The sequence below is a fragment of the Rhinopithecus bieti genome, unplaced genomic scaffold (genome assembly GCF_001698545.2).
Source record: "Rhinopithecus bieti isolate Rb0 unplaced genomic scaffold, ASM169854v2 scaffold_5497, whole genome shotgun sequence".
In the NCBI taxonomy this organism is placed as follows: domain Eukaryota; kingdom Metazoa; phylum Chordata; class Mammalia; order Primates; family Cercopithecidae; genus Rhinopithecus; species Rhinopithecus bieti.
Genome location: NW_016805006.1, coordinates 544,706 through 562,840, shown reverse-complemented (window position 1 = coordinate 562,840; position 18,135 = coordinate 544,706). Strand labels below are relative to the sequence as shown.

General features: G+C 61.5%; 2 protein-coding genes across 2 annotated transcripts in view; both read left to right on the top strand.

Annotated features, from left to right (window-relative positions):
* BCAS3 (BCAS3 microtubule associated cell migration factor) overlaps window positions 1-1,479 on the top strand; it is a 749,063-nt gene extending 747,584 nt beyond the window's left edge. Inside the window, exon 26 of the mRNA XM_017870817.1 lies at window positions 630-1,479. Within this exon, the coding sequence (XP_017726306.1) occupies window positions 630-666 (37 nt within the window). The 3' untranslated portion in view covers window positions 667-1,479. The remainder of the gene's footprint in view (window positions 1-629) is intronic.
* Window positions 1,480-8,725: 7,246 nt separating this feature from the next.
* TBX2 (T-box transcription factor 2) lies at window positions 8,726-17,962 on the top strand. Its single transcript, XM_017870826.1, is given in 9 exon segments — window positions 8,726-8,755; window positions 8,757-8,804; window positions 8,806-9,152; window positions 10,279-10,546; window positions 11,651-11,797; window positions 12,989-13,065; window positions 13,173-13,336; window positions 13,752-14,386; window positions 16,580-17,962. Coding segments are annotated over 9 exon segments (2,169 nt in total). The 3' UTR covers window positions 17,033-17,962.
* The last annotated feature ends 173 nt before the right edge of the window (window positions 17,963-18,135 follow it).

The following is an 18,135-nucleotide window of genomic DNA, read 5'->3' as shown; positions in this document are numbered from 1 at the left end:
GAAGGCCCCTCTTAAACCAGGGATCCTCTCCCAGGGTAACAGGACACTTGCCAGGAGGTGCCAAAGATGAGCCAAGACCTGGCCATCAGGCAGACTGTGTGGGTGAGCATGAGTGAACGAGTGAGTGGCAAAGCCAGGCAGAAGCTCCAGGCACAGGCAGGGTAGGAGAGAGGTGGGGACAGATCAGGCAGGGGCGCTGCAGGCCCTCCGGTGTCCTGGCTTCTCCCCGCCTGCCTCCCCTGTAGAGCCAGGACAAGAGGCACTGTGGAGTTGGGGGCATGCTGGCTGAGCATGAGTGTGTGCAGGTGCGGGTACAGGCCCTGTGAAGAGCTGTGTCGTCCACACACATCGTCAGAGTGGCCGTGCTTTGGGCCTAAAGGTCTTCCCGCAATAGGGAGACCGTGCTCTCACACCGGAGTCTGCCAGCCAGGGGGCTTTCCCTCCCCTGGCTGAGCCTTCCTGTGACCTGATCTGCCCCCTGCCCATCCAGGGAGCAGGTGGGGATCCACCTGCGGAAGGACACAAGTGAACCCAGAATGGTGCCTCAAGGCAGGCAGCCTGGCCCAGATGGTGCCCCCACTCCCCAGACCCAACTCTAACCAGGCCTGGCCCTCTCCTGTGTCTTGCAGAACTTCAGCGAGAGGGAAGCATCGAGACTCTGAGTAACAGCTCAGGCTCCACCAGTGGCAGCATACCAAGAAACTTTGATGGCTACCGATCTCCGCTGCCCACCAATGAGAGCCAGCCCCTCAGCCTCTTCCCGACTGGCTTCCCGTAGGTACCAGCAATCTGCTTCTGACTGGCCAGCCCCCTCCCCTGCTGGAGGAGGGGAGAAGCCCCGCTCTGGTCCTACCCTCCAGTCTCTGCTCCTCCTTCATCAACCACCTTCCCCAAGCTTAGTGACAGCAGCCACCCATCCTACCTGGATGGAGAAGAGACCCTTCTCCAAGCACCTCGGCGCACCTGCCCTCTGCCACACCTGTCGGTGGAGGCTGTGGCCAGGAGAGACTGCAGAAGCTTGGTCCCTGTGTATGTTTGCATATGACATCCTGCATTGGATCCGCTTTTTGTATTTTTTAACCATACCCACGGTGGGGTGGGGAGGGGGGCCTGGAACAGTGACCAGATCTGGGGGCCTGAGTGGGGACAGAGTTGATGGTCTACCCGGCCATCTTGACTCTGAGTGGATAGTCACAGCCTCAGCTCACGTCTGGCTGTGACACGCTGCCCCCAACTTCCCCTGGTCAGCCCCACTCCAGCACAGGGTGAACGGAGGCCCAGAGTACTAGGGAAGGAGGAAGGGAGGAGACACCTCTTCTTCCTCCTTTCTTTCCCCATCTGTTCATGGGAAGAGTTTGTCTTTATCTTTAAGCCCCTTTACCCTGGTCCTGTACTGATCAGTGAAGGAAACCGTGGTTACTGAGGCCCTGTCGAAAAGTGCACGTCTTGTCCAATAAATCACGCTGCAATTGGTGTCTATCCCTGAGTTGCTGGGGTCAGGGTCCTCTCCAAACGCTGAGCAGAGTCCTTTGGCCTGAGTGCCCAGGATCCCAACACCCCCTTTCATGTGCAGCTTGGGGGCAGAAAGAGTCAGTGGAGGGTTGGAATGGGAAGAACTTTTGTCCTGGAATTTGGATGGGGCCTGATTTAAGCCCATTCTCCAAGCATCTTGATTTAAGTCCATTCTCTAAGCATCTTGCCTGTTACCAGAGGTAGTGAGTTCTTGGGGTGCCACAGGGTTGGACCCTCCTCCCTGGGGATCAAGGCTTTCCTTGTGCTGGTGGGTTGCTGTCGGGGGGAGAGTCTGGCAAAGCCTTACCTGGGGGGTACCTTGTAATTGTCTCTCTTTTTAAACTCAGAAGATGGAAGGGTGGTCAGGTGAAGGTGGGTATCTCATGAAACCTGGCTGGAACCTTCAGATGACAAGTTCCTGATTTTGTCCCCCCGCCCCACCACCACCACTTCTGGACCTAAGTCAGTGGCAACAAGGAGACAAGAACAGGGAGAACAAATGGTGCATTGAGCAGGAAGGAGATGAATGCTAGTCCTTTGTCCCCTTCCCTGGCCCACACTTCCCAGAGACCCCAGGCAGGCCTTGGAGAATGGAAGGAAGCCCACAGAGCCAGGTGTGGTTTGGGTGAAGTTTAATGGAACAGCCATAGAAAAGTTGAGTTCACAAACAGGCCTTCCCATGCAACTGTCCAGCCAGAGCTGGGGCAGCTCCTGGGGACCCTGCCCGCTTCACACACACCCACCCCATCCTGAGAGGCCTTCATCTTCAGTACCCTTCACCAGATCAGTTGGGCATGTTGAGGGCAGAGGTGGAGGGTTGTTGAATCATACTAGGCTCTGTAAGCTAAAAAGATGATCCTGCACGGGGTGGCATAAGCCAGTCCCTCCTGCCTGGGCACCTGCAGGGCAAGAAGTCACATGCCAGACTGAGGCATGCCGGGAACACTAGCCTGGCCCCAACAGTAGGGGGTGTTGGAGGAGCTGCAGCTTTTCCCCATCTCCTGAATTATTGATGGGCCTGGCACTGCCCCTACCCCCAGCTACAGCCATGTTTCAGTCATGGGGACAAGGAGGAGCATGCTACTGGGCTACCTGTGCGTGCTGCCCATGGCCTGTCTTCCTAGGGATGGCTTCAGCTGCCCTAGGAAGCATGAGCCTCTCTGAAACCACCCCAGGACACATGAATGTGGCAGACACCTTGCTGCCAGGGGCTCTCTCAGCCATTCAGGGAACTGGCTGGCAGCTTACAGAGTCAGGAGTCCTCCCTGGCCTGGCCCTTCCCCTTCAGCGGGGGCAAAACAGCTGTGGCCTCCCCACAGGGAAAGTGGTGGGTGTAGGGCTGGACTTGCCGGCTGAGCTTGCAGGACAATCTGGTTATTCATCTGCTTGAAGCCAGGGCAACTCTTTGAGTATGTGGGGGAAGGGTGAGGATAAGAGAGACCAGATAAGCTGGCCCCACAGCGGCTGCCACTGGAGCTCAGGTTATCAGAAAGGCCTTGGGCCTGGCCTCCGGCTAATTGGGGAGGTTATGAAGCCTGCCATAGCCTGTAATCAGCTGGAAGTGAGAGCTGGGCCCCAGGGTGGGGGACCTTACTGGCCACTGGCCCCAGAGCAGCCGCTTCCTATCCTCTACAGATAACATCCAGGGCAATCTGGGACTCACCCCCAGCCCCAGCAGACCTCATGGTGGCATCACCTGGGAGGGCATCAGAACATGAATCAAACTGTGGCTGGATCAGGGGACCTTTAGGAATCCATGTGACCTCCCGATTCTCTCAGCACTACCTGGTCAACAGGCAGCTTTACTACGGACTTCCAATTTGATGAAGGAAAAATACCTTCATGATCTGGAAAGAGGCTGGTGGGAGCCAGCGTGGCAACTGAAGGTGCGAGAGTACTGTCTGGGATGAGAAAAGGCCCAGGAGGCCTGAGGCCAATTCAAGCACACAAGCTCGAACACCAGGGCCAGCCCCTCTGTAAATGAGCAGAGGCCAGGCCAGGCAGCCACCAGTCTGGAAGTGGATATGGTTTCTCAGGGATAATTTTTTATTTTCACAATTCAGGGACTCATGAAACTAGAAAGTACCTGAGAGTTCTGTTCGATCCTCGTTTTTTGCAGATGACAAGCAAGCCTGAGCTCCAGAGAAGGGCAGGGCCTTGCCCAAGGTCACCAAGTCACACACCTAGTGAGCTGATCCCTGTCTGCACCTGGCTGCTTAACACCCTGGCCAGTTCCCTTAGAGGGACCCAAATCCGAGCTGACCTCCCTGTCCTGTGCCCCTATCCCATCCAGGACGCTGACCCTGCTGATCCCCATCCGGACTCCATCAGGCTTCCTGCCCGGGCTGAGAGACTGAATTTGCAGCTGCTCCCTTGCCCCTGTATAGTTGGAAGGCAGCCCCCACACTGCAGACCTAGAACTGGAGGCTCTAGAGGCAAAGGGACAGTGCATCCTGTATGTCTCGAATTCAGAGCAAGAGCCCAGGGGAGGGTGGCAGCCCTGGCATCTCAGGATCACCTTGCTGTAGGAGCAGGGGTAGGCAGCTCAGCAGCACCAGCTTCTTAGGAGTGGGTTTGGACTTGCTCTCTTTAAGGTCCCAGGGTCCCATCCCAGCTCTGCCACCGGCAGGTACGTGGCCTTGGGTACATGACTGCACCTCTGGAGTTCAGGGTCCTCATGTGTAAAGGAGGGAGTAGAGGGGAGAGAGCGGCATGCCCTTCCCGGGGGCGCGACAGAGCGGGAGCAGGCAGAGGGGAAGCTGCAGATCCACAAGGCAAACCCATGGTTCCAGGGGAAGTTGACAGCCAGGCCAGGTGCCCCTTAGCAGGGATGGGGAGGGCGGAGGCGGCACAACTAGAGCCCAGATTGTGGCACGCTGTAACCACGCTGCTCCAGGAAATCCCGACCCGCTCCCTGTGAAAGCGTTTCCGAACGCGAACCCAGAGCCTGTGAGCGCGCCGGCAAGCCCCGCCCCTCTGTCGCAGGTGGGCCTGTCCTAGGGGGTCCTTCCTGCGCTCTACCCCGTCTCTCAAGCCACCCAGTCGATCGCCCCGTTCACGCTCCCGTGATCCCAGACACCCATAACCATGATCTCGCCTCCATGCACATCCAGCGCACGAAGGTTCACAGACGCGCACCTCACTTCTGCGGACCAGGTGTCACAAGCGTACAGCCGCCACCCGCGGAACCGCGGCCCCGGGGCAGTGAGTCGTCTGCAGCTCCCCGGGTTATGGGATTCCCCAGAACTCTGGGAAAGTTACCCGAAGTCCGTCGGGGATGCGGCCTTGGTTCTCGGCCGCGTAATCTCGCCCTCAGGTGCAGAACGACGCCCTTCCCGGGCCCACAGCTGCCAGGCTGGGCCTTGCCATCGCATGCGCCGGGGAAGACCAGGGACGGGGCCACACAGGCCGTGGCTGCAGAGGCGCTTCCCAGGGCCACCCCGCGACCATGAGGGAGTCGAGCCGCCTGCTCTCCCCGCGTCCCCCGCCCCATCCCAGCCAGTTGGCCCGACCCTGCACGGGATAATTGGGACGGGAGGGAGGCGACGGGCGGGCTGCGGCTCCAGAGAGACTGCGCGCCTGTCAGCGGCAATTTGTTTAAGTGGACGGGACGGGACGGGCCGCTGCGGGCTGGGGTCACCGAGGCCGCGGCCCCCACCCCAGCCAGACCTGGGACCGCGGGGGATCCCGGCCCGGCCGCTAAACGGGGCTGGCTGGCGCCAGGGCTCCGGGAGGTGCGGTCCGGCGGGGAAGCCATGATGGGAAGCGACTCTGTCCAGGGAGTGTCCTTCACCCCCACACTTCCCACGTCCAGGCAGGGACCGACGCGCCCGGCGGCACCCTCACAGCGGGCCCATAGCACGGGGCCACACACGTCCCCTGAGCTTAGCCTGGGCACATTCGTCTGCCACCGAGGGCTCCCAGTCTGCAGCCCGCGCCCCGACACTCGGACGCACGTCCGTCGCCGGCTCTGCCACGCCCGAGCTTCCTGCTGCCCACTGCCCGCGGGCTCACGCAACCCCGGCCCTGCACACAGAGGAGGAAGCGGCGGGGACCCCCTGCCACCTCGGAGGCTCAACCCGGGGAAGGCCCCAGCAGTCTCCCTTAACCCTGCGAGAGGTGACCGGGCCGGAGGACTTAAGGGCAGCCACGCCAGGCTCCCGACCGCGGCCCCACCCGGCCCAGGCAGTCCCCGCCCCCGCCCCCTTTCGCTGTTGCGGGAAGCGCTGGGCGCACTGACCGCGCGCCACCGGCCGGAGCCCGCCCGACGCCCCGGCCGGAGACCGCCTGCGAGAGGGAGGGGCGGCCAAGCGCGCGTCCCCCGCCCGTCTGCGGGACCCGGCCGATGCGAAGTGACAGGGGCCGGAGCTTTGTTGTGGAGCCTCGGCCGCCTGGCGCCAGCCGCCCCCGCCCGCGCCCTCCCCCTCCAGCCCCGGGCGGCCCGTGAGGCGCCCCCCGGGGCCTCTTAAAGAAACACGCACACTCGGCCCCGGGGACTCCGCCAGGGACGCGGGTTCCTGGGAAGGGGAGGGGGCCAGCCTAGGCGGGGGAGGGGCCCAGCGGGAGCCGCACGGCTCCGCTCCAGGGCCGCCCAGGCCTCCCCAGCGCCAGTTTTCGATGAGCCTCGGGCATTCCTAGCTGGAGAGTTTGGCTGGGGGTCGCTACAGACTCTTCAGAGCGGCTGCAGCAGGACCTCAGAGTGATTGCGGGACCGCGGGGCGGGACGAGCGGTGGGATCCTGGCCCGGAGAGAGCCCCGGAAAGCCAGAGGGAAGGTCGGTGCCACTGTAGGTGGGGTCGCCGTCCCCAGATGCAGCGCTGCACTGTCGCCGCCACGTTTCTCGGTCAAATAACCCAGGCCTGAGTGTTTCAAACTCTTCAGGCCTCGGACCCCTGGACCAGCTATGGATGGACTAATGAAATGTACTAATGTCTAAAGCGCACACATTTAGATGTACACATACTCTTACAAGGACAAAAGTATGTGTCTACACACACACACACACACACACACACGACTTTGCAAATGTATTCACGGATTCGTAGGCCGGTACCTGGGTTCCCGGTTAAGGAAAGCTGCCCTGGTTATTATCTGGTCACCTCACCAGCTGCGCAAACGTGCCCACAACTGGTCCCTCCCCGAGGGGCCACATCTCGCCTAAGGTGGAGCCGGCAGGTATTTGCCTATGGAAAACTGCAATGGTTCCTGCCCCGACTGCGTAGACTGCGCAGCACGGAGTCAAAGATTCGTTCTGGCCAGAGAGGAGATACTAAGAGAGGAGGGACCCAGCCAAGAACGAGGTCGTGGAGAAAACCCTGTGGGGGCGGCGCTCACGTGCGGTGATGAGGAGTCGTGAGGCCCCTGGGGTCGGTACCGAAAAGTATGGAAAACGGTTGCAGAGGCCAAACTGCTTCCGTCGGTCCCGAATCCGCACTGCCAGGAGAGATCCGACCTTTAACAACGTTCAACAACGAGGTGCCCTGCGACCGGTGTGCGCAGCGGGCGGGCGCCTGCATGGGGCAATGTGGGATGTGGGATGTACGCGCCCACCACGCGGTTGTACGGGTGGGAATGTCACCCTTGGCTAGTGCATGCTCTGTCTTTTCCTTCGGAACACGACCTTCAGGAATCAGCCTGAGTGTTCGCGCCGGAGCCCGACTGGAAGCAGGTGCGTGGTCGCTTCACTCTTCCAGTGCACACCTTGAGTTACAGCTCTCGCTGCATACAGAGGGCACCACACGGGGCCCGAAACAGACACATACACATACCATCACTTCATGGGGGGGAAATACTGGGGCTGCCGGAAAACAAGACGAAGACTGATCACGGAAGAGGGGGCTTCAATTACAGGTGCTCGCCGACACCCCAACTCCTGCACGCGTTACTCAGCACTCCTTAATTTAGGAGACGTGCACTTCCGAGAGATAAGAACAAACTCTAAAAAAGTGGTTGGCAGAACGATGAGAAGATACCGGTATTCTGGATGAAGGAGACTTTCGTCTCCGGTACCGGATAGGGCGAAAATTCGTTGGGTCGCGGGTGGAGAATCCGGGGTTCGCCCGCGCAGTGCTGCCCTGTGCTCAGCGAAAGGTGCGCTCACCTTCCTAGCCCTAGGACCCGCTCCTCCCGGCCGCCGGAAAGCTCAGGGCGGGGCCCGGGTCTGCGGAGAACTCCAGGTTCCTTCCGAGTCTTCCGGTGAAGGCGGGCGTGGGTAGGGGGTCCCCGCGTTTCCCCAGCGCAAGGCCGCGTCCAGCTCCCGCCCGCGTCGGCCCCAGCAGGGCTCGGCCATGGCTCCACTCACCAGCTCCCGCCACCTGGGATCCGCTCCCGGACCTCGGCAGCCCGAGCCTCCCGACTCGCCCGCCCACCGGCCTCGCTTTCCAGCGCCTGCAGTCTCTTTCCAGAGTGCAGGGACCCCCAGGCGGCGCCGCGACCGGGAGCTGGGTCGGAGGCCAGGCTGGGGCTCGGGCCAGAGCAGCCGGGCCTCCAGGCGCGGGAGAAGGAGGGCGCCCCCTCTCCTCACGGGGCCGTGTCAATGCTTTGCACTTGGGGCCGGCGTGCGGCTGCGGGTCCTTCCCCAAGGCCCCGGGACCCGGGCGCCCCTCGCCTCAGGCCCTTTCGGCGGGTCAGGTCGGCCCTCCGCGCTCTCCAGCCCCGCGCAGGCAGCCGCGGGCGCGGGCGGGCGGTGGGGGCCGGGGCAGGAGGAGGGGTCTCAGGGCCCGGCGGCCCGTCATTGGTTAATATTTTATTCTGTTGACATGTTTTCTTACTGCTGAGGCTTCCGACACCTTCTCCCAGGCCCCCCCTCCCGGCCGGAGCTTGGCCTGAGCTGTCAAAACCCCGCCCCCGGAGACCCACAATTGGTCCAAAAAGCGTAAAATCAGCAATCAAGGGGGGCCTGGCTCGTTAGCGCAGGGGATCCGAGCTGGGCAGGACATGTGAGATAGTCACAGTTTTCCAGAGATCACGACAAGATCTAACCAGTCGCGCCGGGCGCCGGAGCGGCCCAGCCCAGCCCACCCCGGCTCGCGCAGAAGCCGCCGCCCGCCCGCACAGAGCCGCGTGCCCTTGCGTGCGCCGGACGGGGGAGCCCGGAGGAACAGCTGCCGCGCCCGCCACCCCCGGTCGTCCGTCCTCCGCGCGCCGCCGCCCGGGCCGGGGTCCGAGCCCGCGCGCCCGGCCCGCCCCGGGGCGCCTGGGGCCGGATGTCCCGATGAGAGAGCCGGCGCTGCGGCCAGCGGCCCATGGCTTACCACCCGTTCCACGCGCCACGGCCCGCCGACTTCCCCATGTTCCGCTTTTGGCGGCGGCCGCAGGCCTCCCTTCTTCCCGGCACTCGCGCTGCCGCCCGGGCGCGCTGGCCAAGGCCCCCTGGGGGCGAAACCCCGCCCTGCGGAAGCGGCGGCCCCGGCCGGCCGGCCGGCGGGCGGCAGCGGCCGAGGCGGGGCCTGCACGTCTCTGCACTTGGGCCCGCACCCGCCCGCCGCGCAAAATCTGCGGCCTCGCTCAAGAGCCTTGGAGCCCGAGGGACGACCGAGGTGGAGGACGACCCCAAAGGTGACGCCCTTGGAGCCAAGAGCCGAGCTGTGGGACCAGTTCCACAAACTAGGCACGGAGATGGTCATCACCAAGTCCGGGAGGTAGGGCTGCCGGCCGGCTGGAGGGCGCGCGGGCGGGCGGGAGGGCTGGGGCACGGGACCTCACGGATCAGAGCAGAGCCGGGGGCTGCTGGCTCCCGGCTCCAGGCTCGCCCTGGCGCCACTCTTCGCTCCCACGGACAACCAAGTTGACTTTTCTCGTTTGGCACCGGAGCGATGTTTTTTAAACGAAAACACTGAAATCCTCCGAATGAAATAAAACGAAAACATACTGCTGAAGAATAGCCGCAACAGTTCTGAGTCCCAGCGCGGAGGAGGCCCCGCGGCTTGGCCCTGGCGGTCTCCTCCGCCCCGCGCTGTCGCTCTTCTGTGTCGGGTCAGTCTCCGAGCTCGGGGGAAATTCAACCTCTCCCAGACTCTGTTCCGATCCCGAAGCCCCTAGTGGGACCTGCGCCCCGCTAGCCCCAGACCGGTCGCTCGGTTCCCGGCAGTGAGTCCCGGGTCAGCTGAGCCCTCCGCCTCACCGGGCTGGGAGCCCTTTCTCCACCGCGGAGATCGGAGCCCTTTCTCCACCGCGGAGATCCGAGCCCTGGACGCATACGCCGCCGCAGGCCTTAAAGCCAGAAGAAAGCCACAGCCCTAGCCCCTCCACCCTTCGACTCAGCCACCGAGAATCCAGGCCTCGGGTTCACCCTCTTCCCCCGAACGGCACGGCTAGGATGTCTGATCAGGCTCTGTAACCCAGTTCCCAATACAAACATCCTCCAAGTTTATTTCTGGGAGCTTCCGTCCCAAGTGGGTATTTCCCCTGAACGAATTTCGGGGAGATTCAGGAGAAGGGAGAATATTTCTAGAGGGCCTAGACTTCTCTCCTGGGCGTCGACTTTCGTCTCACATCAGGGAGAAAGAGGGTCCCCAGATCTGAGCACAAGGCCTAAGGGAGGCCGTTTAAGAGAGGGTCTGACAGGCAGAAATGGGATCTCCTGGGAGCAACAGCCACAGGTGGGGTCTTCCGGGCAGTGATGAGAGGGCAGAGCAGCCGACCAAAGGGGAAACAGCCAGGCGGCAGCGGTGTGCGCAGCGAGGAGGAATAAATAAAGGAGGAGAGGGAACCACGGACCTAGAACAGCTGGTTCCAATGGGATCTCCTCCCTTCCCTCCCTCCCAGGCGGATGTTCCCCCCCTTCAAGGTACGAGTCAGTGGCCTGGACAAGAAGGCCAAGTACATCCTGCTGATGGACATTGTGGCCGCTGACGATTGCCGCTATAAGTTCCACAACTCGCGCTGGATGGTGGCAGGCAAGGCCGACCCTGAGATGCCCAAACGCATGTACATCCACCCAGACAGCCCAGCCACGGGGGAGCAGTGGATGGCCAAGCCTGTGGCCTTCCACAAGCTGAAGCTGACCAACAACATCTCTGACAAGCACGGCTTCGTGAGTGTAGGGGCAGGGTGGGGACGGGGCAGGAGATTGTTGACCCAGCACTGCAGTTGAGCAGGAGAGCAGGGCGGCAGGATCTCCCAGGGGGAAGCGCTGGGCAAACCCCCAGAGTGCCCCTGCCCAGCTTACTGCCCTGTGGCCTACATGGGCTTGGCCTGGGCCCCAGGGCTCTCCTCTGCAAGCCTGGGAAATTGTGGGGTCGGTGGCTGGCAGCTCACAATCTCAGTTTGTCAGGCCACGGAGGGCCCCTCCTAAGGTCAAGAGGGAGGCAGGTGCTGCCAGGACTGGGTCTGCAGTGCTGGGCCAGGGAGGTCACCCTGCTCTTGGCCTGTAGGTGCCCTTCTTGGAAGAACTGCCCAAGACCTCAACTTGTCCATCACCCTTCCGCCAAGACCCGCGTCCCTGGCCCTCCCCCAAGACTAGGGGATTTAAAAGTTAAACTACCCTCCCTACCCACCCCCCAGCCTCCCTAAGACCTTTCCCTCCTCCCACAGGCAGATGCCCAACTAGGAGGAGAGGGTTTGGGGGTTCTCTCCATTTATGCCTGAGCAAGGCCCCAGCGAACGGGGGTGGGGGGGGGTGTTTCATAGGGCAAAAGGAACTGCCCATGCTTGAGGCAGGGCAATTGGTGAGCGCCGGAAGGTTGGACTCTCATCTCTGTGGGGTTAGGGGCTTAGCAGTGCCAGAAAGCAAAAGAGTATTAAGAGTGGAATTGTAGGGTTTTGGTTCTTTTTATTTTTTCATTTTTTATTTTTTGCGGGGGGCGGATTGTTGTTTGGTCGGTTTTGGTTTTGTTTATTGTAGATTTGTTTTGTTTTGCTATGTCTCATTTCTGTTTCCCACCGGGAAAATTTTAATGGCAAGAGAAAGAGAAGCTGTAAAAAAGAAAAGTGAGAGGAAAAGTAGAAGAAAAAGAAACAAGGGTGAGAAAAGAGCAGACAGGAGAAAATGGGGAAGGGGAAGAACCGAGAGAGAGAGAGAAAGAAAGAGAGAGAGAGAGAGAGAAAGAGAAATGGAGAGGGAGAGGTCAGGTACCCAAGGAATGGAAAAGCTCGGCCCGGGCCGACGACTGCCGGCTGACCCCTGCCCTCCCCGCAGACCATCCTGAACTCCATGCACAAGTACCAGCCGCGCTTCCACATAGTGCGAGCCAACGACATTCTGAAGCTGCCGTACAGCACCTTCCGTACCTACGTGTTCCCGGAGACCGACTTCATCGCAGTCACTGCCTACCAGAATGACAAGGTGCGCGCGGCGGGCGGTGGGCTCAGCCCTTGCACTGACGCCCCTCAACACATGCAGGCCCAACCGTCTGTTCATCGCCCCCGAAGCCCCCTGCACGGGATCCGCGCGCTTGCGGCCCGCCCCTGAGCACCGAGCCCCGCATCCATACACACAGCACCCACGGAAGTCCTCAAGGCGCCCTCTCAAGCCCACCGCGCGCACACACAGGCTCCCCTGGGGCGAGCGAACAGCTGGGCCCTAGTTCGGGTGGAGATGTTTACTTAGCAATTAGCTGAGACTCCGGGCCCGCGCTGACATTTTTACATTCTATTCGTTTATTTCTTGGCTCAAGAATGAGAATGTAAATGAAGAGAGGGCGCCCAAAGCAATCTGCCCAAGCTCTACCGATGCTCGGAACCCAGGACCCAGTTTTCACTCTCTCGGGGGAGCCAGAGGGTGGGACAGGTTACATAGCCCCCCAAAGCACCCCTGGCTACTGCTCTAGCTCAGTCCAGGCCCCAGACCCCTTGGGAGGCGCTTAGAGAATTTCCTTCCAATTTTCTGCTTGCGGCTTCTCCACCCTTGTTCTAGTGGGGCAGAACATCACCCCTCTAGGCCTGTGCCTTTGTGCGCCACTGTCGAGTGAAAGAGAGGGTATGAGTGTCCGTGCTGGTCGTTGTGGCTTTGTGAACCAAGGTGTACGCCGGGCTGTGCGTGCTCCGTTTGGGGCGTGTTGGATACCTGTGGAGGCGTGTGAATTCGTTTGGTTCTGTGGGCGCTTGTTCTGTCTGTGCATACTTGCGTGTGCGCGGGCCCGTGAGTGTGATTTGGCTTTGTGTGTACCTGCAGCCTTGCGTGTGAGCTGCAGTCTCTGTGCGCGCCTGCTCGGGTGCGGAGTCGTTTAACTTGCGCAAGCCCGCGGGCGGGTGTGCCTGCTTGGGCCGGTTCCGACACCGCGGCACAGCTTTAGACCTGTGTGGGCCTGTCTAGGGATAATTCCTCGAATGAAGTTTTTGGAGGACAGACCCCGTCGCTTTCCGCGAGGCCCTCCCACCGGCCTCAGCTCGGGGCGTCCCATCCCAGGCGGGTGGGTACCAAGTGGACGCTCCCCGGGTCTTCCCTCTGCGGCCAGCAGTCGCTGACCTCGGGGTGCCCCCGACCAGGCTGGAAGAGCCACTGCCTGACTTAGCGCCGCCCCCTCGGTCCCCGCAGATCACGCAGCTGAAGATCGACAACAACCCGTTTGCCAAGGGCTTCCGGGACACCGGGAACGGCCGGCGGGAGAAAAGGTGAGGGGCGAGGACAGCAGCCCTGTGGCGGGTGCCTGCAGGAGCAGCGAGCAGGAGGGATGGAGGGATGGGCTCCTCGCTGACCTGCTCCCTCCGCTCATCCCCAGGAAGCAGCTGACGCTGCCGTCTCTGCGCTTGTACGAGGAGCACTGCAAACCCGAGCGCGATGGCGCGGAGTCGGACGCCTCATCATGCGACCCTCCCCCAGCGCGGGAACCACCCACCTCTCCGGGCGCAGCGCCCAGTCCCCTGCGCCTGCACCGGGCCCGAGGTGAGGGTCGGACCGGAGCAGGGGGGGTGGTCCTCAGGTCGCTGGGCTGACCTTTTGCTGAGCCACCCGCTAATCTGAAAGGCCAGGAAGGAAGCGTCAGCGAGTGTCTGGGATGGGGTTTCCGTCTCGGGACTCCCCTACGAGGGCGGTTGCCGGTAGCCAGAAGATCCGGCCGGACTCCGAGCCTGCCCCCTTGGGCGCCGTGTAATTCTATGGCTGTAGGGTCCTCTCCAGGGCTTGGTTCCTTCCACTGTAAATCTGGGGTCTTGGATTAGGTGACCTGCAGCCGCCCCTTGCCCGACTGCAGCAGCTCCTCCGACTCGGCCTCCCCGAGAGCAGCCCTTTCCGAATGTCCCTGATCCTGCTCGTCAGCCTCCGCCTGGGCCCCTGTAACCCGCGCGCCCTCTCCCCGCAGCTGAGGAGAAGTCGTGCGCCGCTGACAGCGACCCGGAGCCTGAGCGGTTGAGCGAGGAGCGTGCGGGGGCGCCGCTAGGCCGCAGCCCGGCTCCAGACAGTGCCAGCCCCACTCGCTTGACCGAACCGGAGCGCGCCCGGGAGCGGCGCAGTCCCGAGAGGGGCAAGGAATCGGCCGAGAGCGGGGGGGACGGTCCGTTCGGCCTACGGAGCCTGGAGAAGGAGCGCGCCGAAGCTCGGAGGAAGGACGAGGGGCGCAAGGAGGCGGCTGAGGGCAAGGAGCCGGGCCTGGCGCCACTGGTGGTGCAGACAGACAGTGCGTCCCCCCTGGGCGCCGGACACCTGCCCGGCCTGGCCTTTTCCAGCCACTTGCACGGGCAGCAGTTCTTTGGGCCACTGGGAGCCGGCCAGCCGCTCTTCCTGCACCCTGGACAGTTCACCATGGGCCCTGGCGCCTTCTCCGCCATGGGCATGGGTCACCTGCTGGCCTCGGTGGCAGGCGGCGGCAACGGCGGAGGCGGCGGGCCTGGGACCGCCACGGGGCTGGACGCAGGCGGGCTGGGTCCCGCGGCCAGCGCAGCAAGCACCGCCGCGCCCTTCCCGTTCCACCTCTCCCAGCACATGCTGGCATCTCAGGTAAGGCCGGTGACCCCACGGCAGCGCCAGCGAGGGAGAAGGCCCAGGGAGCTGGAGGCGGAGGCCAGCGGAGGGCCCGAGGGGTGCCAGGGTCCCTGAGAGCCTCTGGCAGGCAAGAACTTCATCCAGGGGAGGCCCCGGGACGCCCTTTAGGACACCTGGGTTCTGAGAGACGAGGACTGTGTTGTAGGTCCAGGTGCTGGCCAGGGCGCCGCTTCTGACTCCCGTGTGACCTTTGGCAAGTCCCTGACCCTCTCTGGGTCTGCTTCCTTCGCTATAGCCCCAGCGAGGAGTGCGGTGCCCATCCAGACTCTTCTGACCCTCACAGACCAGGGCCGTCCCTGGCTTTTGTGAAGTCTTCTCTCCTGGCCTCAGGACATTTTTCTTGGGAACAAAGACCCTTGGCTCCCTGTCCATCCTGAAAGGCTAGGGTGGCCAGACAAAGGGAGGAGGAACATTTGCATTATTTTCTGAACAGTTGACCGCTAGCCCTCCCAGAGGTCTCTGGCCCCTCCTAGACCCTCAATGAAGTCCTCTGTCCTGGTGAAGGACAAGGCTGGTCTTTCCCCTACCTTGAGTTCCCAGCACCCCTAGCCACATGTCAGAGATGAGAACTCAGCTCCTCCGGCCCCATTGAAATTCCCAGCTCCCAGGGGAGTGTTGATGAAAGTGTGGCTGGGGGCACAGTAAGGAGATCCGATGGGGACAGTGGCCTCTTTGGTTGCTTGGGTGGAATATTCCCTGTGGAAAGATTTGGAATCTCTTCATTCATTTTCTTCCCTCTGAGGTTTCTGGCAAATTGAACCCCTGAGATCTTATCTCAAGGGAAGGAAAATAGCAATTCAGGTCTGAGAAAGCTCCTTTGGTTCAGAAGCAAATATTTTAAAAGTTGGGTGGGGGTGGGGGTGGGGCAGGCGATTCTGAAATGAGTTTTACACATAGCTCAGTGTTAGGGTGTGTGGAGTGTTTGAGGTATCACCATCACTCATCTGGGGCTCTGGGCTGGAGGGGGAGCCTCTGGAGAAAGGAGTTCAGGGGCCAGAGGTTTAATCTGCACCCCTGATTATTTGTGTATGTGAATGCCTCCTCCCCAGACAAACTGGTACTGGCCACCAGCATCACAGAGGTCGTGAGGAAGTCAGGGCTTCTAGACACAGCCTGGCCAACAGGTGCATGACCTGGGTGAGAATACCAACACCTGGGAGGCATCCGTTTTTAGGGCTGCTGGTGGTTACATTCCCAGGCCAGTGCAGCCCATTCTAGACATCAGGTAGAGCCAAATCCCAAGACACGTGAAGCCTCCCTCCTTTCTCCCAACCTGAGATGCCAGGTTTGAAATGCCCAGGAGGGTGTTTTCTCAGGCCTGATGAAGCTGCCCCTTTTCTTCTCCCTATTTGAGCCAGGCCTGAGGCTCCCTGGGAGCCCAGCGCAGTCATCAGCCCCCTGCCCTCCTCCCCATACCCACTGGCTCTGGGGAGTAAGCCATTATCTCAAAGGTCAGGCCGTGCACCAGCCAGACCTCATGAACTCAGGAAGGTGCTTGTCCAGGAGTTCCTGGCTCCTGTGCCCTTCACAGGCAAAGACTGCATTCCTTCCTCAGCTGCCAGTGAGGTGCTGCCAGGCGTTCCCTGTAGAACTTTCAGGCCAGTTTATGAACTGCTTGGCACCTGTGCCCTCCTCCTGGCCCAGGCAGGAGAACCCTGAGTAGGTGAGCAGGCAGAAGGGGACTTTGCAAAGTGCCTTCCCCAGGGTGTGTGCCCTCAGCCCTCCAGACCTGCATATAGGAGGGTGGTGAGGATACTGTTCTCAATGAGCAGAACCTCCAAGACACCCAAAGCTGTACCGGGCCCTATGCCTGCCCCGTTTTCTCCCTCAAGGCCTTCACCCATGCTAGTGCAGTCACCTGGAATGTCCTTTCCATTACCCCTGCTGTAATGCCCAGCACAGAACTTGATGGCAGGCCTTTGCATGGTAGCCTGAAGCGATCTCGCCCTTCTAAGTGGGTTTGGCCACAGGCACACTGGCTCATGCTCACCTGTGCTGCCTGTGGTTATAATTATGTGCGTTGTTGTTCTACATCCTTAAAACAGCAGGGCAAGGTGTCCAGGGGATAGCACCACCCCAGCACCCAGCCCACCTTCAGAAACACGTCAGGCAAAATGTCTAACCCTTGTCTTGTTCTATTTCTTCCAGGGAATCCCAATGCCCACTTTCGGAGGCCTCTTCCCCTACCCTTATACCTACATGGCAGCAGCAGCCGCAGCCGCTTCTGCTTTGCCCGCCACCAGTGCTGCAGCTGCCGCCGCCGCAGCTGCCGGCTCCCTATCTCGGAGCCCCTTCCTGGGCAGTGCCCGGCCCCGACTGCGTTTCAGCCCCTATCAGATCCCGGTCACCATCCCGCCTAGCACTAGCCTCCTCACCACCGGGCTAGCCTCCGAGGGCTCCAAGGCTGCTGGCGGAAACAGCCGGGAGCCCAGCCCCCTGCCCGAGCTGGCTCTCCGCAAAGTAGGGGCCCCGTCCCGCGGTGCCCTGTCGCCCAGTGGCTCGGCCAAGGAGGCGGCCAATGAACTGCAGAGCATCCAGAGACTGGTGAGTGGGCTGGAGAGCCAGCGAGCCCTCTCCCCAGGCCGGGAGTCGCCCAAGTGAGGGGCTGCCCAGCTGCTCCCCTGCCACGCAGGCCACCCGGGCTGCCTGCCCCTGCTGCTTGGGACGTGTACAGCACAGAATGGGTATTTATTTAAATAAAGGAGAAAAGTGGGCTGCAGCAGCCGGAATAGAGCCTTGTCTGGCAAGTCGGGGCCTGGGACACTTCCCTGGGCCTCAACAAGGAATCAGGCTGCCGGAAACATAGTCACTTGGGAGCTGCTGGGCTAGGTCCAGATCCGCTCCAGTGTCAAGGTGGCATCCGAGGGTGACTCTGGCCTTCCAGCGCGGTGGGAGAGGCCCAGCGGTCCCGGCAGAAGCCAGAAGGTGCAGGGGCCAGGGGTGGGAGCATCGGAGGGGGTCCCAGAGCCCTGGGCCTTGGGCCTGGACCGCGTGAGAAAACTGGGTTGAGGGATGCTGGAGCCAGTTACGACTGAAGTCAGTGTAGACCTGAGCTGGGAGGGAACTTGTTAGTCCCCCCACCTCTTCCCTAAGAGACAGGCACCCCTCCTAGCCCTGGGTCAGCGGAGGGAGTGGCACTTCTGCCTTGAGTCCCCGGGGGAAAAAAAAAAGATATTTATGAAATAAATGGTAATTTGTGTAAATAAGCTTTAAGGTTCCCAGAATATGCAAATTGGTATTAATTTATTCAAAGGTGTACATTGCTGTGTACATATATTTAGAGATTAACTCATACATTTAAAGTTTTTTTCATTTTACATGAGCATCTAGATTGTACAGGGCTTAGGGGGCCTCGGCTGCGGGAGAAGGCCCCGAGCCCCAGAGGAGCCACCACCCCGCCGGCCCCTCGGCCCCTCCGCCCGGGTTTGACTCGCCCTGCCCGCGGGCTCCACCTCAGGTTTTCACTTTTCGCTCCGGAGCGAGAACGAAACGACAAAAACGCGAGAAAACAATAAAACGCTACAAAGCGAAGTGAACGGCGCTGTGCGCTCTGTGGGCCGCGCGGGGCTGGGGCGCTGTACGCGCGAAAGGAGGGACGAAAGGCGGGGACAAAAGGCTGCGCGCCCCTCGCCCGGCGACAGCTGCACCCCGGGGGCGGCAGAGCGGCAGGGCGTCTGGGGCGCTGGCTGAGCCGCGAGGCCGGG